The following is a 22,690-nucleotide window of genomic DNA, read 5'->3' on the forward strand; positions in this document are numbered from 1 at the left end:
GGACCAACAATTAATCTCTATCCTCTTCCCAACAACATAAAATGCCCTCTTTATTACATAATAAGTCCCCATATATACTTGAATCTACAAATCTGTCATTAGAACACAATAGAGAATTCAAAAATAGATTCAAATATACAAAGGATGAATTATTCGATAAAAATATATGAGTGTAAATGGTTAGCCATTTGGATATGACAAAGCTACACCTGTACCATGTTTCTCATATTCAGTTAAACCCAGATAGTCCAACATTTAAATATTAAGTATGAAACCAAATTAACCAAATAAGAAGAAGAAGGATACAAGAATGTGGGTGTAAAAATTAAGTCTGAAACCACTAAAAAAGAGAGTAGTAAAAACATTAATAAACCTAAATAGATACCTGCTTAGAAAGTAATGTCTAATTTAGGAAAACTTATAAACAACAGGAAACCAAAACATCAGATAAAAATAATTTGGAAGATGAGACTGGGGCAGATCAGAATTAATATTTTCAAGGTCCTTGTATTGTTCAGATGGCAAATAAAGATACTAAAAAACATAGGTATTGTGGGAGTACATTTTCAATATTTAAGGGCTACCTCTATAATAAAAGGAATAGAATGAATAAATTCTAAGCCAGTAGAAGGAAGCACAGTGGGGAGAAAATCAAACTGAATCACTCTAGTAAAAGGTAGGAAAGGAGAAAAGGAAATATATGGTCAAGAGGAAATATAAAATAAAATGACAGAAGTCCAAATATGTGAGTAATCACAATAGATGTAACTGAATCAAATTCAATGCTAAAAGACACAGAATACCAGATTGAGTGAAAAAAAAAAAAAAGACCAGCTATATAATTAGAAGAAACAATTTTAAAGCAAAGTAACACAGAAAAGTTAAAAATGAAGTCTGGAAAAAAGATCCATCAGCAAAAATGCTAACCTAAGCTAGTTTCAATACAATAATATGAGCAAAAATAAAATGTAAGGCCCAAAGTGGTATAAAGAAGTGACATCATAATAAAATCTATCCATAAGATTAAGTCAATCATATGCTAGGAAGCACCAAGATATTCTCAAATTACATGAAGTAAACTGTCGGGCTTATAAGGAGAAATGAACAAAGCCATCATGTCATTGGCAAACTGTTAGCTCAGCTAAGCAAAATCTAGCACAAGTGTCAGATATTTATATGGCACAATTAACAACGTATAACAAAATACATACAATGAGAACACACGCTCTTTTGAGGCACACATGGAACATCAATGAAAAGTCACTATGTAGAGAACAAAAGAAAAGTCTCCAAAATTCCAAACAATTGATAACATCTTCTGACCAAAATGCAATTAAATTAGAAACAAAGAACACAAAAGAGTGTTAACAGATAACACACTGGTTAAAGAGAAGTTCATAGCAGTTACAAAATAGAAATAAAAATAAAATTACTCTCTAACAAAACTTGCCAAATGTAGCTAAATGCTTCATTAAAAATCAAAAAGACTGACAACAAATGAGCTAAGTACTGAACTCAAGAAGCTAGAAAAACATAAAAAGCTAAAGAAGAAAACAAAGAATAGAAATTAATGAGGCCGCCAAAAAAATCAATAAAGAGAATAACAACAACACCAAAAACAAAAAACCCTTGTTCTTTGAAGTTACTATACAAACCTCTAGTAAGAGGACCAAGAAAAAAGAGAGAAGCCACAAATAAACAGCATTAAAATGAAAGAGGGGACATACATAGATTTTTGAAACTCATCAGAGAACACTGGGAACAGTGGGATTTTACATCAATAAATTTGAAAACTTAGATGAGCTGGACAATTTTCTAAAATATATATGTTACCAAAATTGACTCAACCAAAAGTCTTAAACAAAAGTAGACTGTGACCTTTACATAAATTGAATCATACTTTTAAAAACTCCCCGTAACACCCCATCATTATCCCCCACCCCTCACCTCTAAAAAAATATTAGGCATAAACTGCTTTCAAGGCAAGTTTCACCAAGCACTCCAAGTTGGCTGGACAGGTGAGGGAGGTGCCATTGGTCAAACTTACCAGAGCTTATGATTGGCCTGCCTACAGGTGGGTGGTCAGCACTAGTGTGAGAAATGATTTCAAATTGACCTTGAGAGTCCTGAAAACATTAGACTAAATGCCAAACTGTGTTTTAAAAAATCATTTAGGGGGGCGCCTGGGTGGCGCAGTCGGTTAAGCGTCCGGCTTCAGCCAGGTCACGATCTCGCGGTCCGTGAGTTCGAGCCCCGCGTCAGGCTCTGGGCTGATGGCTCAGAGCCTGGAGCCTGTTTCTGATTCTGTGTCTCCCTCTCTCTCTGCCCCTCCCCCGTTCATGCTCTGTCTCTCTCTGTCCCAAAAATAAATAAAAACGTTGAAAAAAAAATCATTTAGGGGTGCCTGGGTGGCTCAGTCAGTTAAGCGTCCGACTTCAGCTCACGTCATGATCTCGCAGTTTGTTGAGTTTGGGCCCTGCGTCAGGCTCTGTGCTGATGGCTCAGAGCCCGGAGCCTGTTTCGGATTCTGTGTCTCCCTCTCTCTCTGACCCTCCCCCGTTCATGCTCTGTCTCTCTCTGTCTCAAAAATAAATAAACGTTAAAAAAAATAATAAAAATAAAAAATCATTAAAAAAGGGGTGCCTGGGTGGCTCAGTTGGTTAAGCATCTGACTCCTGGCAATGGCTCAGGTCACGATCTCACAGTTCATGAGTTCAAGCCCCGCGTCAAGCTCTGTGCTGGCAGTGTGGAGGCTGCTTGGGATTCTCTCTGCCCTCTCTCTCTCTGCCCCTCTCCTCCTTCTCTATCAAAAATAAATAAACATTTTAAAAAATAAAAAATAAATTAAAAAGCACTACAAATCATTTAATGAGGTTTATAAGTTTGAGACCACTTACTATTTATACCATTTTATATCATTTATAAGGCCAGCACAAGAAAACGAAATTATAAAACAATCTCTCACCGATATAAACAATGATGCCAAATCATGTGACTAGCTCCACAAGGTAGATGTTACTATTCCCATTTCATTGATGAGGAAAATGAAGGCAGGGAACTTTCCAGGGCCACCGGGCTCTGAGTGGAGCTGGATTTAGTCCCAGTCTACTCTGCTCTTTTCTCTTCCCTCCAGGGCAGGGCTCCAGAGTGAAGGTCCCCTCCCCTCCACCCTTCCCCGAGGAGGTGGCTGGTGGGGGAAAGAGACCTCCCGGCTGGGAACTTACCAGGATGGGCTCCACCAGCCTCCCCTCTGGCATGACGGAGCGGTTCATCTTGGCGATGTGCTCCAGTGTGGCCAAGGCAGCCTGAGTGTTCCCAGTGGAGACATTGAAGCGAGCAGACTCAGGAATAAACTGGGCGCAGAAGGAAAGAACATCAGAGTTGCAACTGCTGGGACCCCGGGGGTTCGGCTATTACTGCTGCATACGTCATGCCGCCCCAGTTTCCAGATGGAAGATTAGCAAGCACAAAGCCACACCAACAGCAGTCAGGCATCCTGTGCATTCCAAGTGGTTCCGGAACAAATAAGGTCATCTTCTCCTTATTGGAGTTCCATCTTGATGACAGCGGGTCAGTACAGATTTGCAGCAATTCAGCTCAACCTACTTGTTAACACAAGTAAATTCTTACATTCACTTGGGAAATAACTGCTGCCCCAGGGCCTCCACTTCTCTGTCACCCCAGCCTCTCCCCAGTAGCCCTGCGACCTCCCACATGCAACACCCCACAGCATGACTACAGCAGGGACCTCTAGCACCCATGAGGTGGAAGAATTGCTCCTGACTGGCCAGACCCTCAACCCCACTGATTGTTGAATGTCTTGAACACGACACCCAGAAAACGGTACAGGCCTCTGTGGAAGCTGGGACCTTGAAAATCACCTTGGGCCACTTCCTGCCCCTCATGCCTCACAACCAGTCAAGGCCAGCTGGTTCTTCCTGAGAAAAGCACCTCCCCCAGCAGCACCCTGCTCCCCACCTGGTGGCCAGGGGCCAGTGGGCAGGGCAGCTCCTCCTCATCGCCCACCAGGATTATTCTGACTGCTTTCCTGGCCTTTTCTGTGTTCCCTCCCATCCAGGCTCCGTGGAGGCATGAGCCAGCTTCCCAGCACCCCTCATCCCAGCCTGCCTGCTCTTCCCCAAACGTGTCCCGCATTTCACGCCTTCATGACTGGGCTGATGCAGCAGTCCTGCCAAAATGCCCTTTCCCCACTGTCCGGGGATCCCAATGCAGGCCATTCCATCCCACAAGGCCAAATTCAAGAGCACCACCCCACTGGAACAAACCACTCTCTCCCCTGCACAGCCACAGAAGGAAAGCTGTTATGGTGCCTACCGAGTCTCACTGGTACTACCAGCTTTTACATTCATATCTATGGAGCCTGCTTCAGATTCTGTGTCTCCCTCTCTCTCTGCTCCTCCCCTGCTCATGCTCTGTCTCTGTCTCTATCTCTTTCAAGAGTAAATAAACATTAAAGAAAAAATTTTAAAAACCGTATCAATTGTCCAACTATAGTTTTCAGGTGTCTAGATTTGGAAACAACTCACATAGGACAGACCTTGGGTTGTAGTTGATCCTAAGCCCAGCAGTACCCAGCTGTGGGAGGCAGTTGGCTAAGAAGCTGCACAGTCGGCCTACACCAAGCAAGGCAGATGGGCTGCTCACGGGAAGCACCAAGCCCACTAAACCCTTGGGCCCAGGCACCTGCAGGTCTTTGGGGGGACATCAAGCCACAGTTCAGTGCAGAGAGCACCCTGACCACCTGGCTCATCCAGAAAAAAAAATGGACAGGGATCTGGGAGCAGGTGTCATGGGAAAGAGTTGAAGGTAATGGTACTGTTTAATTTAGAGAAGGAAAGCTTTGGTTAGGCTAGTTCTTAAGTATTTGGAAGAATACTGTGTAGACGACACTCCTCTGGTTTTTCACAGAGAAGTGCTAAGACCACAGGTAAATTCATAAGGGAGGAAGGGGTCCTCTCAACAGAACAAAGAACTTCCTAAGAACTGGCACTGACTGCAGTTGGAACATACTGAAGGAGTCTATAAAGTCTAAAGTCTAAAACTTCTCAGGGTGGCTCAGGTGATAAGTGTCCCACTTCAGTTCAGGTCATGATCTTACAGTTTGTGAGTTGAAGCCCAGCATCGGGCTCTGCGCTGACAGCTCAGAGCCTGGAGCCTGTCTCAGATTCTGTGTTTCCCTCTCTCTCTGCCCCCTCCCCTTCTAGTGTTCTCTCTCTCTCTCTCTCTCTCTCTCTCTCTCTCTCTCTCTCAAAATAAATAAATAAATAAATAAAAATTAAAATGCCCCAAACTTGAAGTATTCCAGCAAAGCTGCAAGTATTCTGGCAGAGACAGGATATGTACTTTGGGCTGGGGGTATGAAACAAATACCCTTCGAGCACCCTTCTGAAATCTGCAACTCTTTGATTCCACAGTGTTAGGTGACAAACACACAAAATACATCCCAGTTCCACTGAGTGGCCAACCTCGACTTTGAACAACGAACATAATTCAACGGAACCTAAGGAAGATGGTGATTCTGCACATTAGTGGGAATGCAGAAGGACAAACCAGCTGGTCTGCAGTGGCCTGAGAATGCGTACAAGGCATCCAACTACCTGCTCTAAAGCTTAGAGAGGGGTCAGCCCAAATAGGGAGGAGTTGTCAGACGAAACGGTCAGTAATGAACAATCATAAGGTAGGATACAGGAGGGGAGGGATGAAGTGGACTGAGACAGTTTTGAGCAAAGGGAAGACGCAGGTATGAGGTAGGTACTTGTGGGGACACTGGCCCAGCTGGAGGGGAGGACCAGAGGGAGGCTGTGAGCGTCCTCACCTTGAAGGCCAAGATGAGGATAATGCCAGGAATAGAGGCGATGCGGATGAGCCACCGCCACCCGATGGTGGGGATGACCACAGAGGCCAGGCCAATGATAAGCAGGGAGCCAGCCAGCCAGAAAACCTGGGGAGAGAAGGGGCACCTGAGTGGTTCAGTCGGTGAAGCGTCCGACTTCGGTTCAGGTCACGATCTTATGGGTCATGAGTTCAAGCCCCACGTGGGGCTCTGTGCTGACAGCTCAGAGCCTGGAGCCTGCTTCGGATTCTGTGTCTCCCTCTCTCTCTGCCCGTCCCCAACTAGCAGTTTGTTTCTCTCTGTCTCTCAAAAATGAATAAGGGTAAGGAAAAGAAAAGAAGAGAAGAGAAGAGAAGAGAAGAGAAGAGAAGAGAAGAGAAGAAAGGAAAAGAAAAGAAAAGACAAGACAAGACAAGACAAGACAAGACAAGACAAGAAAAGAAAACCTGGGGAGAGAATGGAAGATTAATAGTCTTCCCATCAGGGTGCCTGGCTGGTTCAGTCAGTAAAGCATGAGACTCTTGATCTCAGGGTTGTAAGTTCAAGTCCCACGTTGGGTGCAGAGATTACTTGAAAATAAAATCTTTAAAATTCCTCCTATCGAGTGTGCTCAACACCACCTCTCCCGGGAGCCTCTCTGTCAAGCATTTCAGTATGAGAGGAGAGAGGGGGAGAGGAGGAGAGGGGGGAAAGGGTCTTTGAGGAGCTGAGGCCCAGGTTCTAATCCCAGCACGACCTCTATGACCTGGATGAACTCGGAACATCGCTTCACTTCAACATGGCTCAGTTTGCTTGTCTATAAATAGAAGGCTCACTAGACAGGGGGTCAGCAATGTCGCCAAAGTTTTAAAAAGCTGAGACAGTGATATTGCTTTCCCTGTTGAATAAATAATAGATTTACTGGTTCATAACTCAAAAGGCACAAAGGAAAATGCTGAAAATATTCTCTTCCTCTCTGAGTTCCCTGTTGTCCAGTCTTTTCTCAGAAGGAATCAATATCACCAATTTCCTGTGTGTCCTTCCAAAGTTGTTCTAAGCATATACAAGCTAATAAGGATATATCTTGCTTTTCTCTTTTTTCACAAATGGCATCAGAGTATAAATATTGCTTTTTGTACTGAAAAATGTATCTTGAAGATAATTTCACATCAACAAATAACATGGCAGCCAATTATGGCCAGGCTCCATGGGTTTGGGAATTAGAACAATTCCAAGTATTAGCCCGAGCATTATCTCCCTGCTGGAAGATAGAGACTAAATGACAACCCAACTCCACCTCACAGAGGTGGAGAGAAGATGATATAAAAAAAAAAGGCCCTTTGGGGGAGACTAATTAAGGGATGATTATTTTATCACGAAAGACTTCTATTATAAAACATGAACAAGAGTATTTCAGAAAGTGCTAAGGACTATGAAACAAAAAAAAGAGAGAGAGAGAGAGAGAGAGAAATGTCCGGGAGTGTGACTTGAGTGCTGAGGGATGAACTTTCTGAAGAGGCAACAAACAAGACTAGGGGTAATAAGCTGTTGCAGTGGACCAGATCACAGGTGATGCGGCACTGTAAAGGATTTTAGTAGCAACATGGCAAAAAATTTAAAAGATGAAGATTCGGCACAGATATTAGAGGTAAAGGTGACAGGGTCTGCTGATAGGACAATGCAACTGAGGGCCCATCAATAAGGAATGAATCAGCAGGGCTTGGTGACAGATTGAATGGGCGGGGGGTGATGGGACAGGAGGGGTCGGTGTTGGTTCTTGAGTTTGCATCCCTGATACAGTGGGAACATGGAAATAAGAGGTTTCAGGGGAACATGAAGAGGTGAAATCTATCCATATTATATTTGTGGAGCCTATATGATAGTCAAGTGACTGTCAAGTAGTCTGTTGGCTACCTGCTTCTGAAGTTCAAGGACATGCTCTTGGTTGTAGATAAAGATTTTTGGTGTTTACAAATATAGATAGCTAAAAACACTGGAATTAATTAGATGACCCAAGGAGAGCAGGAAAGTAAGATGAGCAAGGAGAAGACCTAACGAGCAAGCATGCCGATGAATGAATGGCAGGCAAAAGAGAAAATGTCCACAGATAAGCTTGAGCAGGACTAGCCCATTAAATAACGTTAAGTGTAAAATCCAAATGCTAAGTATCAAAAGTGTGTGCATTCAGTTTAACCAAGATCAGAAGAAAGTCTGGCAGCTACCACTAACCCTGGAGAGCAGATGGGATGCCCAAAAAGGGGTAGCTGTAAAGAGTTAGCACAGCAGTGTTTGTTATGTTCTTTTGTATTTTTGGTTGCCTAAATTTAGTGTTGGAAAAATTTGAAATAAATTTTATTTATTATTATTATTAATGTTTATTTATTTTTGAGACAGAGAGAGAGAGACAGAGCACGAGCAGAGGAAGGGCACAGAGAGAGGGAGGCACAGAGTCCAAAGCAGGCTCCAGGCTCTGAGCTGTCAGCACAGAGCCTGACACGGGGCTTGAACTCATGAGCCGTGACATCATGACCTGAGCAGAAGTTGGATGCTTAACCCACTAAGCCATTCAGGTGCCTCTATTATTATTTTTTTTTTTAAAGTAGGCTTCATGCCCAGCACAGTGCCCAACATGGAGTTTGAACTCATGACCCTAAGATCAAGACCTGAGCTGAGATCAAGAGTCGGACACTTAACCAACTGAGCCACCCGGGTGCCCCTAAAATAAATTTTAAAATATTCTCCTACTGCTTTTTTTATTGTCAAATATGTTTCAGTGAGACGAGATGTCTCTTTCCTGGATTGCCTGAAAGTCAGGGCTTCTGGATAGTGATAGCATCAGAGATGGTCCAAGGGCATCTAGATTCGTTGACTTGGCCTCTGGATGCAAAACCTCTCCTCAGGGGTCAGTGGAGCCTGGGGAAGGCTTGGAAGCATCCCAGTCTTCTCCCCTGGATAGATGGCCCAGCCGGACGAGGCACTTATGGCATGTCCCCACAGGCGGGGGCCAATTATGGCCTGGCAGATACCAGTAACCCTGGAGAGCAGATGGGATGCCCAAAAAGGGGTAGCTGTGTCCTCCCCACCGCCCCCCCGCTCCCACTCAGTGGGAAGAGGAAGTCCATCCCAGATGCATTCCTGGGCTTCTCTCATTCCCCTGAAGCCAGGGCTCAGAGCACCTCAGACTAGGACCTCCAGCATCAAACATTCCCAGTGCTCACCAGTTCAAACCAAGAAATCGGCAGTGTGCTGATCAAATAATCAACAATCGATCGGCCAGAAGAAAAACCATGTACATCGTATCCTTTAGGATCCGAAGACCGAAGACTGAGTAGATTTCCTTTTTTACCTTACCTGAGACAAGGGGAGCATATAGCCTCGATATTTTGTAGGCAAAAATTCAGTCTTTATGATTAGCCTAAACAGGAAGGGAGGTGAAACAAAATAATTTTGTTTTTATCAAAGCAAATAACTTAAAAAAAATCATAACTTTTCTTGTCACAGAGGTGCAAATGTAGACTTCACCATTATGAAGTGGCAAGAAATATATTTTTATATATAATATGTAACCATATATTGTTATACATACATAACAATCTCTTTCAGTGGTCTCTCTCTGCTTTGCAAATGCACTTAGTCTTTAGTCACAGAGCAATGGCATATATATATATATATATATACACACACATACATATATATACACACACATACATATATATATACACACACATGTGTGTATATGTATATATACATATACATGTGTATATATATACGTATATATATACACATACGTATACGTATGTATATATATACATATATATACGTACATATACACATGTGTGTATATATATATATATATATACGTATATACATATGTGTGTGTGTGTATGCATATATATAGCTCCCAGTTCCTGCTAATATTTGGTCTTTGACTCTGGTTTCTGACACAGAACACTGAGAATCCTTGGAATTCCCTGATCCAAAGGAGCATCATTTGTTCTAATGAGATGGCTCTTGGTGAGCTCCTGAATGGTGGCTGGTCATAAAAGACCAAGACGTGATTAGAACCTTGGGTCTTTCAGCCCTGTCACCCATCCTCTGGAGAGAGGGGGGGTGGTGGAAAATGAGCTGATAATCAGTCATGCCTCCCGAACGAAGCCTCCATAAAAATCCCTAACACACAAGGTTCAGAGAGTTGCCAGGCGGGTGAACACATCTATGGGCTGGGTCGGGTGGGTGGGTGTGCCAGAAACTCCACAGGGACAGAAGCTCCGCTCTCAGGACCCTTCCAGACCTTGCCCTCTGTCCATCTCTTCATCTGGCTGTTCATCTGTTTCTTCTAAAATCTCCTTTGTAATAAAACTGCAATAGGAAGTAAACTGTTTTCCGGGGTTCTGCGAGCTTCTCTACCAAATTAGTGCGTCCGAGGAACAATTTGTGGCAACTTCCAATTTGTAACAAGTTGGACAGAAATTGTGGAGAACCTGGGGACCTACTACTTGTGATTGGTGTCTGAGATGGGTGACAGCCTCACGGGACTGAGCCCTACACTTGTAGGATCAGGTTCAGATCCAGTTAGGGTCAGAATTGAATCGAACTGTATACCAGCCGGCTGGTGTTGAAAAACTGGTTGGTGTGTAAATAACCCACACACTTAGTGTCAGAAGTGCAGATGTCAGAAGTATTGAGTGTGAGCGTGTAAAGGAAAACAGAAGTTTCTCCTCAACAATTATGTTTTGCTGTATAATTGCTAACAGGGCCAATATCCACATAAGAGAAGGAGAAGAAACTTACAGCTGCTCCTCTGTTGACATGCTTATTCCCGAAATTATTTTAAGCCTTCTACCATTTAAGAGAGATAAGCCTCATTTTTTTTGCACCGCCACTCCCCTCCCCCCACCATGCCGCAAAGTTGGCAAAATGTTTTGCCAAGCCTGATTCCCTTTTCTAAAACACACTTGGGAAATTAAAATACACCTGAAAGGAAGTAAATAGTTACCACAACACATGATGACCGTCAAAGCACTGGTTTCTAATAAAGTACATATTAATTTTGGGTATAGACAAATAAAGAGAATCATATTCCATCAGTTTTCTAATTGCTCTTCTCTGTTGCGGTTATTAACCAGGGTTTGGGCTTTCTTGGTAGCTTTATTGCTCCTTCCTGAGGGATGTTTTAAACTCCCAGCTCACTTCTACTCCTGTAGGGCTCCAAAGCTCAGAGTGGGTCTTAATTTATGCCCCAGGGAAGAATAGTCTTTCCTCAACACATTAAGGTAATAATTAGGTGCTTTGATATCTCCTAATATATTCTAAGGGTAACTTGCTCCAAGGCACCCAGGAGAGAGTAGCCTGAGGGGCCCTGTTAATTTAAGGGAGGCTCCAAGTTGCTGAACATTCAATGGAACACCTTTCCCACACCCAGGCCCGGAAGACTTATCCCGGGGCAGATGAGGACAAGCAGCCACAATCTGGTTCAGGATTCCCCCTCTGCTTTGCAAATGCACTTAGACACAGTCTTCCGTCACAGGGCAAGGGCACTTTAAAACAGTGACTCCTAGGGGCGCCTGGGTGGCTCAGTTGGTTAAGCGTCCAACTTCGTCTCCAGTCATGATCTCAAGGTTGGTGAGTTTGAGCCCCGCATCGGGCTCTGTGCTGACAGCTAGGAGCCTGGAGCCTGGAGCCTGGAGCCTGCTTTGGGTTCTGTGTTTCCCTCTCTCTCTCTCTCTGCACTCCCCACTTGCACTCTGTCTCTCTCTCTCAAAAATAAATAAACATTGAAACACACACACACACACACACAGTGACTCCTAAATGTGAAAGGGGCTTCTGATCAAACAAAACTCTTGCAACAAATCCTCAAGAAATGAATAGATTGCGTTTGTTTCCTACCTCATATGGCACGTCTGCCTACCATTTTGTCTAACGAGATAAAGATCAGCCTTAGGGATGGAAAAGTTGACACACGTTCAATCTAGTGCACTCTGCTGGCCTCACCATCAAACAAACGTCATTTAATGAGCAAATAGCTCTTAGCAGCCATCACTTCAATCAATCAATCAACCAGTCATTCGCTGAAAAATTAGCCCAAGTGGGGTCTTATCCATCTGCAACTTATTGATGCTATTGACCCATTGACCACAGAGTGTGTGTAAGTATCTGGGGGTGTACACATCCTCTTCTCAAGCATCCCCAGGTGAAGTCTTTACCCTTGTGCATGGCCAGACACACCACAGCCCACCATTGTCCGCAGGAAGACAAACCAGATGTACGAGGGAGAGAAAGAGGTCAGCAAGGAGAAGTAGGCTCCCCACAGGAACGAGATGAGCAAAATCTAAAGCAACAAAAGGAGACTTATTAATGGGGCCTGCGTCAAAGGAAGGCACAGGAGAAAATTTAACTTCCGAAGGTGATTTCGTAATTTCCATCCGGACGCTTGCTTCTCTGAGCAGCTAATGCACAGGCAGATCACCAATCTCTCCGGATCTTCAAGCGACACAAACAGTGCCACTGCAGTGCCTGAAAGCCCAGGCGTTCCAAATTTACACCATGTGTCAAAACTGCCCAACTGCCTCCACCCTGACAGGTGACAGGAGCCTAAACTTGGAAATCAGGGTGCAAAAAATTGCCCTCGCTAGAGCACCGTGAAGCACGGTCTTGGAAGGGGCATGAGGAGAAAATTTTAAGTAATTGCTTTTTCTCTTTTTCTTCGTACTTTAAGAATAGTACAAATTCACAGTAGAGAATATGGAAGAAAAAGAGAAAAACAAAATATTTAAATCTTGCTTGACTTGCTTGACTCCCCAACCCAAAGAAAATACTGTCAACATGTTTTTATTCTATTTTCCCTGTTTGAAAGGGAAAAAATATTTTTAATGGCTGCAAAATATTCCAATGGAAAGGACTAGAATACATAATACAATGCATAAACCCGTCCCCTATAGTTTAATGCTGAGGTTTTTCTCACTATTACAATTGGCTGTGACAATGTCTGTGCATAAATCTCTGTGGTTCTCTGGTGATCCAAACAGGCTAGATTTCTGGAATGAAAATGATCAGGGGCGCCTGGGTGGTTCAGTCAGGAAAGCATCCAACTCTTGGTTTCAGCTCAGATCATGATTTCATAGTTTCTGAGTTTGAGCTTAGGATTCTCTCTCCCTCTTTCTCTGTCCCCCCCCCCCCCACACACACACTCTCTCTCTCTTTCCCAAAATAAATATTTTTTTAAAAAGAGAGAGAGAAGCAGTGGTGACATCATCACAAAGGAAAACATAAAAGAGAATTACAAATCCTTCTTCAAGGCCAACCTACCTTCCAGCGGCCATATCTGTCAGCCAGAAGGCCAAAGAGGATGCTGAATACCATGTAGCCAAAAAACACCATCTGGAGGTGGAGTGAGAAAAAATTATCCTGTGGGCAGGCTAATATGCTGCTTACTCCGTTTCCCATTCCTCCATTTTAACGAAAAGTCGACTGGACACGTGTGAAGGTGAAGGAAAGTGAAGAATGTGTGTTCACAAAACTTTCCTGTCTCTGGTTAACATGTTCAGGGCTCCCGAGGCTGACGTCTCCCCTTGGCTCACCCCACACCTGGAGACACTGCCTCCAGGTGGAAACAGGAGTCGAAGGAACAGGTCACTGCTTCCCCTCTGATCCAAGATGATGGCACTGGCCTCATTCTACTCAGATGTATCATCGTGAATTTCCATTTTAAGAATTAAAAAAACAAACTCCAGTCATTCATGACCTGCCTTATTCCACACGTAAGTTGTTGAGACTTCTAGAAGCAATTTTCCTTTGTGTTCTCACAGGTAAACAGAAACTTTAAACAAACACCAAAAGAATCATTTAGAAACACTCTTCAAAACTAATACAAATCTATTTCTTTTCCTCACTTGCTCTCACAATGGCTTGTCCTACACTGATAAAATTCAAGAAGCTAGATATGATTACCAGCATTTTAACTCAGCCTGAGCTGTGATCTGATGTCTGTGCCTTTAGGCTACTTATTTTTCTTCTTTCAAGCAGTTCCAGGCTTCACTAGCTTTCCTTCCTAGTAAGATCTCGGACTGATTGCCTCTAGGGTAATCAAAGGAAAGGTGTTAGCTTGCATTTCTAAGACTTTTTCAATAAGAGAGCTGTTTCTCTCTGCCTGCTTTGCTTTCTTTCTTTCTCCCTTCCCTACTCATCTTAAGAAAGACTCAAACACATTTCTTCCACTGGGAACTATATTAAAAAAGAAAACAACAACCCATATCTATTCTTGAACACAAAGCCATGTTTTTCCTCTGTGCACTGTACTTTCCAGGATAGAAGCAGGGGTGGGGGGGGGGGGGGAGGGAAGAAGTCAGTGCTTTCTAAATGCCAAGACTTTTTATTCTGGAATATTTTCTTTCTGATTGTTGGTATTAATGTGCACTTTTTCTTTTAAATTTTTTTTTCTTAACATTTATTTATTATTGAGAGACAGAGAGAGATAGAGCATGAGCATGGGAGGGGCAGAGAGAGGAGGAGACACAGAATCTGAAACAGGCTCCAGGCTCTGAGCAGTCAGCACAGAGCCTGACACGGGGCTCGAAATCATGGACTGTGAGATCATGACCTGAGCTGAAGTCGGACACTCAACCAACTGAGCCACCCAGGCGCCCCAATATGCACTTTTTTTTGAAAGATGATAGCTGACAGCAAGATTTTTTACCTCTTTCTCATTGTCTAATGACCTTAATTATCAATTATCAAATATGTGTGTGTGTGTATATGTGCGTGTGTGTGTGTATTAATGTCAACCCTATGTCAGCCACTCGGTTAAAAAAAAAATTATACCAGTTAAAAAATAATTATATCAGGGGCACATGGGTGGCTCAGTTGGTTAAGTATCTGACTCTTGGTTTCAGCTCAGGTCATGATCTCATAGTTCATGAGTTCAAGTCCCACATCAGGCTCCGTGCTGACAGTGTGGAGCCTATTTGGGATCCTCTCCCTCCCTCTCTCTGCCTCCCCCCTCTCTCTCAAAAATAAAAAAAAATTAATTTTTTGCAAACTTAAGAAAAAAATCATGTCAGTGGGGTGCCTGGTGGCTTAGTCAGTTAAGCATCAACTCTTGATCTCAGCTCAGGTCCTGATCTCAGATCCTGAGTTCAAGTCCTGCATTGGGCTCTGTGCTGGGTGTGAAAAGTACAAAAAAAAATCATATCAGTTGGCGAATCTCAAAATTTGGGTATCCCTGAAATTAAGCAGTTTCTATCATGGAGTTATCAAACTCCCTCCAAGAAGGAAGAAGACTTGACCACACTTGAATAAAAGGAAGTCATACACAAACCACCCAGGGCAGAGAGGAAAGTGGCTCTTTGGATTTAAAACATTTTTGTTCATTGAGGTGTTATGTTGCATCTAAGTTACAACCAGATTAAATTTAATTAACTAATAAAGGTGAAGGAAAGAGTCAAATAAGATTAAATTTAAAGTTTCCTCTGTTCTCTCCCATCAGTGGCAGTTGTCTTTTTTTTTCTTTCCTGTTTTCTTTCCATTCAGGGTAAAGAAATGACTTTCCTAAGGCTGAGTTGTTTATTTTTAAGCATATCTGGAGCACAAACCTTGACTCAAAGCCTGTGTGAACCCCAAAGCTTGTGAACGCTGATCCTGTTGGAAAAGCACACAGAGGCTTGAAGACACAAAACTCTGTCTCTTTCTCCCTGCCTCTCCCCCCTCTCTTCCAAGGGGTCTGCCTTTTCTGCAGGCCCTTATTTCTAGCATAGAAAAGACTCTTCTATTTCTGTTTCACACACCCCATGAAGTTTTGTTTCTTCAGTCACAAAACACGAGGAACCGTAATTCATCCACCTTCCTCAAGGTTTTACAATTAACTTCTCGGGCCAGGCTGACCAGAAGGTGGTGTTGGGGTTGGGGAAAGGGAAGCCTGGGAGATGGTGAACATGTGGCCACTTGGCTGAATCAGTCTGGGCCCCTCCTTGTAAGCAAGGCTGTGGTCAGTGAGCCCAGAGCACAGTTGCCCACGGTGGATGGGACTCACAGCCAGGATGACAGACACTAAAGAAAGGTAGTTGGCCAGGAACTCTGAGCAAGAAATGGTCTCATCAGGGGGGACTTGAATTCCCTAGAGGACAGTTCTTGGAGAGGGGACCCACCTAACAAGGAAGTCGTGTTACAGCTGATGTTAGGGAGCCTCCTTAGATGCCACCGGGAACATAAACCCAACCGGTAAAATGTCAGTTGTAAGTGTCAAAAGCGAACCATGTAATATAGTTTCGTGAGGTGACAGACGCAAATACCGCAGCTGGATCTCCCAGCATCCTCGGGAATCAAGACGTGTGTGGCCACAAAACCAGCCGGGGCGTGGTGCAGCTATCATTACACGAAACCTTACAACAGTCACTCTACGGGTCCAGGATCGACAAGCAATGCTCTCAAAATTGCAACTAACTTTTGTACATAGAAGAAAATGAAAAATGGCTGAGTCGCTTAATCACAAGCCCAGGTAAGGTCTTCAGCTATTTTTATTTATACCCCTTCCCTTTTCTAAAAGTAGTAGAACTTCAGGGGTGTCTGGGTGGCTCAGTCAGTTAAGCGGTTGACTCTTGACTTCAGCTCAGGTCATGATCTCACGGTTGGTGGAAACTGCTTGGGATTCTGTCTCTCTCCCTCTCTCTCTGGCCCTTCCCTGCTGGTACTCTCTCGCTCTCTCTCTCTCTCTCTCTCAAAATAAATAAATAAACTTAAAAAAATGTAATAGAAAATTATATATATATATATATATATGTATATATATATATATATATACATACAATTTGTCAAATTGGTTTCCATATAGCACCCAGTGCTCCTCCCAGCAGGGGCCCCCTTCAAAGCCCATCACCCACCTTCCCCTCTCTCCCACTCCCCATCAGCCCTCAGTTTATTCTCAGTATTTAAGAGTCTCTTATGGTTTGCCTTCTTCCCTCTCTGTAACTTTTTCCCCCCTTCATCTCCCCCCGGTCTTCTGTTAAGTTTCTCAGGATCCACATAAGAGTGAAAACATATGGTATCTGTCGTTCTCTGCCTGACTTATTTCACTTAGCATAATAGTCACCAGTTCCATCCACGTTGCTACAAAAGGCCATATTTCATTCTTTCTCATTGCCAACTAGTATTCCATTGTGTATATAAACCACAGTTTCTTTATGCATTCATCAGTTGATGGACATTTAGGCTCTTTCCATAATTTGGCTATTGTTGAAAGTGCTGCTATAAACATTGGGGTACAAGTGCCCCTATGCATCAGTACTCCTGTATCCCTTGGGGAAATTCCTAGCAGTGCTACTGCTGGGTCATAGGGTAGATCTATTTTTAATTTTTTGAGGAACCTCCACAGTGTTTTCCAGAGCGACTGCACCAGTTTGCATTCCCACCAGCAGTGCAAGAAGTTTCCCCTTTCTCCACATCCTCGCCAGCATCTATAGTCTCCTGATTTGTTCATTTTAGCCACTCTGACTGGCGTGAGGTGGTATCTCAGTGTGTTTTTGATTTGTATTTCCCTGATGAGGAGTGACGTTGAGCATCTTTTCAAGTGCCTGTTGGCCCTCTGGATGTCTTCTTTAGAGAAGTGTCTATTCATGTCTTCTGCGCATTTCTTCATGGATTATTTGTTTTTCGGGTGTGGAGTTTGGTGAGTTCTTTACAGATTTTAGATACTAGCCCTTTGTCCGATATGTCATTTGCAAATATCTTTTCCCATTCCTTCGGTTGCCTTTTAGTTTTGCTGATTGTTTCCTTTGCAGTGCAGAAAATTTTTATGTTCATGAGGTCCCAATGAACTATTGGGGATGTGCCAAGTAAGAAATTGCTTTTAATTCCCTTGCCTTTGGGGTTGTGTCAAGTAAGAAATTGCTACGGCTGAGGTCAGAGAGGTTTTTTCCTGCTTTCTCCTCTAGACTCTTGATGGTTTCCTGTCTCACATTCAGGTCCTACATCCATTTTGAGCTTATTTTTGTGAATGGTGTGAGAAGTGGTCTAGTTTCAACCTTCTTCATGTTGCTGTCCAGTTCTCCCAGCACCATTTGTTAAAGAGACTGTCTTTTTTCCATTGGATATTCTTTCCTGCTTTGTCAAAGATTAGTTGGCCATACTTTTGTGGGTCCAATTCTGGAGTCTCTATGCTATTCCATTGATCTATGTGTCTGTTTTTGTGCCAATACCATGCTGTCTTGGTGCTTACAGCTTTGTAGTAGAGGCTAAAGTCTGGGATTGTGATGCCTCCCGCTTCAGTTTTCTTCTCCAATATTACTTTGGCTATTCAGAGTCTTTTGTGGTTCCATACAAATTTTAGGATTGCTTCTTTGAGCTTCGAGAAGAATGCTGGTGCAATTTTGACTGGGATGGCACTGAATGTGTAGATTGCTTTGGGTGGTATTGACATTTTAACAATATTTATTCTTCCAATCCATGAGCACAGAATGCTTTTCCATTTCTTTGTATCTTCTTCAATTTCCTTCATAAGCTTTCTATAGTTTTCAGCATACAGATCTTTTACATCTTTGGCTAGGTTTATTCCTAGGTATTTTATGATTCTTGGTGCAATTGAGAATGGGATCAGTTTCTTTATTTGTTTTTCTGTTGCTTCATTACTAGTGTATAGAATGCAACTGGTTTCTGTACATTGATTTTGTATCCTGCGACTTTGCTGAATTCATGTATCAGTTCTAGCAGACATTTGGTGGAGTCTATCAGGTTTTCCATGTATAATATCATGTCATCTGCAAAAAGTGAAAGCTTGACTTCATCTTTGCCACTTTTGATGCCTTTGATTTCCTTTTGTTGTCTGATTGCTGATGCTAGAACTTCCAACACTATGTTAAACAACAGCAGTGAGAGTGGACATCCCTGTCGTGTTCCTGATCTTAGGGAAAAAGCTCTCAGTTTTTCCCCATTGAGGATGATATTAGCTGTGGGCTTTTCATAAATGGTTTTTACGATGTTTAAGTATGTTCCTTCTATCCCAACTTTCTCGAGGGTTTTTATTAGGAAAGAATGCTGAATTTTGTCAAATGCTTTTTCTGCGTTGATTGACAGGATCATATGGTTCTTTTCTTTTCTTTTATTAATGTGATGTATCACATTGATTGATTTGTGAATGTTGAACTAGCCCTGCAGCCCAGGAATGAATCCCACTTGATCATGATGAATAATTCTTTTTATATGCTGTTGAATTTGGTTTGCTCGTATCTTGTTGAGAAGTTTTGCATCCATATTCATCATGGATATTGGCCTGTTGTTCTCTTTTTTTGCTGAGTCTCTGTCTGGTTTGGGAATCAAAGTAATTCTGGCTTCATAGAATGAGCCTGGAAGTTTTCCTTCCCTTTCTATTTTTTGGAACAGCTTGAGAAGGATAGGTATTATCTCTGCTTTAAATGTCTGGTAGAATTCTCCAGGGAAGCCATCTGGTCCTGGACTCTTATTTGTTGGGGGATTTTTGATAACTGATTCAATTTCTTCACTACGTATGGGTCTGTTCAAATTTTCTATTTCTTCCTGTTTGAGTTTTGGAAGTGTGTGGGTGCTTAGGAATTTGTCCATTTCTTCCAGGTTTTCCAGTTTGTTGGCATATAATTTTCCATCATATTCCCTGATAACTGCTTGTATTTCTGTGGTATTGGTTATAATAATTCCATTTTCATTCATGATTTGACCTATTTGGGTCACCTCCCTTTTCTTTTTGAGAAGACTAGCTAGAGGTTTATCAATTTTATTTATTTTTTCAAAAAACCAAGTCATGGTTTCATTGATCTGCTCTACTGTTTTTTTGTTTGTTTGTTTGTTTGTTTGTTTTTTTAGATCCTAGATTGTTTATTTCTGCTCTGATCTTTATTATTTCTCTCATTCTGGGTTTGGGATGTCTTTGCTGTTCTGCTTCTAGTTTCTGTAGGTGTGCTGTTAGATTTTGTATTTGGGATTTTTCCTGTTTCTTGAGATAGGCCTGGATTGCAATGTAGTTTCCTCTCAGAACTGCCTTCACTGCATCCCAAAGCATTTGGATTGTTGTATTTTCATTTTCATTTGTTTCCATATATTTTTTTAATTTCTTCCCTAATTGCCTGGTTGACCCATTCATTCTTTAGTAGGGTATTCTTTAACCTCCATGCTTTTGGAGGTTTTCCAGACTAAAAAGTACTAGAAAATTTTTTAAGTTTATTTATTTTGAGAGAGACAGAGCATGTAATGGGGGGGGGCACAGAGAGAGAGAGAGAGGGAGAGAGAGAATTCCAAGCAAGCTCCTCAATGGCAGCACAGAGCCTGACGCAGGGCTCGATCACCCAAATCCTGAGATCAGAACTGAGCTGAAACCAAGAGCCAGATGTTCAACCAACTGAGCCAACCACATGCCACCAAAGTACTAGAACTTAAAAAAAAAAAAAAAGGAACAAGTGCAACAAAATTTAAAAAGGAACTTTAAAGAGGGAAATGGATGTAAGAAAATAAGCACATCTGTACATGTGCTGCTAGGACTGAGGCCTCCATGATAAAGAGAGAAATACAACTGGGTGGACATTATATGTCATCTGAGAGAACTCAGATCAGTCCCTGAGGTGGGAAGGAGGTTCCTGGTTCCCAACACAGACAAGAATTCCCAGGTCAAGAATTCCCAAGTGTGAGGAGGGGACAGCCCTTCCCCAGAAGTCTTCTGCAGCGAAAGCTGCTCTCTGCCCATAACCCACAGAAGGCGAGGGGGATGGGGATAACTTCCAGCATTCTCCATGGCCAATTTCAGGCCGTAACTCTTACCCTCTTACAGAGCCTCACCCTCTTTCAAGAACTCTGCCATGTGACTCTGTATCTCGTACCCATCACCCGCCACCTGCCCTTGACACTCCCATTTCAGTGAGAATCTCATCACCTGGCTCATCAGAGTTCTCTCTTAAGTCCTGCCTTCATGAAAACCAGCTTCAATACCCAAGTAAGTCAATTCTCCACTTCTCACCTTCTGTTTCTTTTGCCTCCTTGGCTGATGTGACCTCTCAAATGCTTCCAGAACACGCTTCCTCACCTCCACTCACTCTGCTGCTTTACCACCACTAACTTATCTACCGTCCAACCTTATCTCCTCAGAGCTTTTGGAAAGCTAACCCTGTGTGTCCCTCCTTAAAGCCCCTGAATGGCTCCCTGTCATCCACAGTGTGGCCTCCAACATTTTTAAGCATGAAGAACCTCTTTCAAGATTAAAAAAAAGAAATACATTTACCAGAGCTGTGCATGATGGGAAGTATACTTTAATATCCATTTAATGAGAAACACATGACAACTATGAAGTCAATGATGTGTTTGGGTGAAATTGATTCCTGTTACATAAAACAGTAATTTGAAAAACTATCATATAGGCCAACTATTTTTTGCTTGGAGAATTTGTACATGCTGATGCAAGTTGGGGCACAGGAGCCTACAGTAGTCTCCAGAATGGAGTCCATGCACAGACTCCAAGATGCTTCTGGTCCCCACCTGTCTCTGCAGCCTTGTCTCATACTGCACTCTCTTCCTGACTTTCTATTCAAGCAACACGGAACTGCCTGCACTCCCTCCAACACTCATGCCTGCACACAGCCTGCTGGCAATCAATTGGCACTTAATAAATACGTTTTGAAAGAATGATATATAATATCCTTAATTCCCTCTGTAGCAAACCTTGGGGTGCAATTCATAAGGCTATTCATAATCATCTTTGAGGAAAGTTGAATGCATAATACAGTTCACTGCAGTGAGGGTGATCTGATGATTGCCTAAGTGACTACAGTTCAACTAATTTGCAGTCTGACTCAAACCATAACTAATCCATGACTTAAGGGCTACTCTCTCTGATTTGCATTTGTCTTGTCTAACCTCTTGCTAGAGGCTAGAAAATAAGTAGTTCAAGGTTGTGCTCCCTACAGGAAAAGAGAGAAAAAAAAAAACAGAGAAAGACCTAAAATGGTAGTTTGACCCTGACAACCCATGAGCTTTGGAAGCCAACACACCAAGCAGGGAGGGAGCCTCTGGTTCTCAGCCCTGTAGGATGGGGGAAGGGGAAGAGAAATCCTAGGTTCTCAGTTGGTTCATTCAAAGCAGGCACTCACCGTGGTCACTAATGCCACCTGCCAATTCTCCAGCTGCCATTCACAGCGGATGACAGGAGACACGACCGCTATTAACATGATCTCCATGGCCTCGGCAACCTTAAAGAAGGAGAGAGAATTCCATGTCTTAGTATTCTTACATTCTTAGTATTCTGTCTGGTTTCTCATCAGTTCTGCCCATGTGTGCCTGTCCATCCATCCTTCTAATCCTAACCTCCTCCTTCCCCTTCCCCCATTTAGGGAGCATCTATTGTGAACCCACTCGGCCCTTCTAGTTGGGTAAAGAAGTATAGTAGAACTCTGGCTTCCATGGATGTAATAGCTATGATTTGAACAATTTGAGAGGGTTCCCACAGATTTATGACACGTATCTCTTTGTGATGTTGCTGATCTATGCATTTGCATGGCAGCACTATGAGGGTGTTGGGGTGGGGAGGGGGCAGCCACTTAGCTAGTGGGAGAATCTAGCTAATCACCAGCATCTACATCAACCTAGCTTTGCTGCTTCACACTCATGACTGTGAAAGTCTCAGGGCATAGCCTTTGCAGATGGATTTGTGAACTAGTCTCTGAACTCAAGAAGCTTAGACGGCAGGCTTCATGAAAACTAGAAGAGAGTAAAGCAGCACATACAGAACAATGAGCTCATCATCAGGAAAGAGTGTCTATTCAGCAGACTTACGGTACGCTGTGCTACTAAATATTTCTTTCAATAGGAAGTTTGGGTATCATCCTTTGTTCATTTCTTGCAATCCGTTATGGA

At 42.8% G+C, this 22,690-nt stretch overlaps 1 protein-coding gene across 1 annotated transcript in view; it reads right to left on the minus strand.

Annotated features, from left to right (window-relative positions):
* Positions 1-22,690, minus strand: part of SVOPL (SVOP like) — a 68,678-nt gene that overhangs the window by 42,044 nt on the left and 3,944 nt on the right. Inside the window, exons 3-8 of the mRNA XM_043589676.1 lie at positions 21,928-22,026; positions 13,142-13,213; positions 12,040-12,164; positions 9,185-9,248; positions 5,837-5,962; positions 3,225-3,353 (exon numbers count right to left, since the gene is read on the minus strand). Of these exons, the coding sequence (XP_043445611.1) occupies positions 3,225-3,353; positions 5,837-5,962; positions 9,185-9,248; positions 12,040-12,164; positions 13,142-13,213; positions 21,928-22,026 (615 nt within the window). The remainder of the gene's footprint in view (positions 1-3,224; positions 3,354-5,836; positions 5,963-9,184; positions 9,249-12,039; positions 12,165-13,141; positions 13,214-21,927; positions 22,027-22,690) is intronic.

The sequence above is a fragment of the Prionailurus bengalensis genome, chromosome A2 (genome assembly GCF_016509475.1).
Source record: "Prionailurus bengalensis isolate Pbe53 chromosome A2, Fcat_Pben_1.1_paternal_pri, whole genome shotgun sequence".
Taxonomy (NCBI): Eukaryota; Metazoa; Chordata; class Mammalia; order Carnivora; family Felidae; genus Prionailurus; species Prionailurus bengalensis.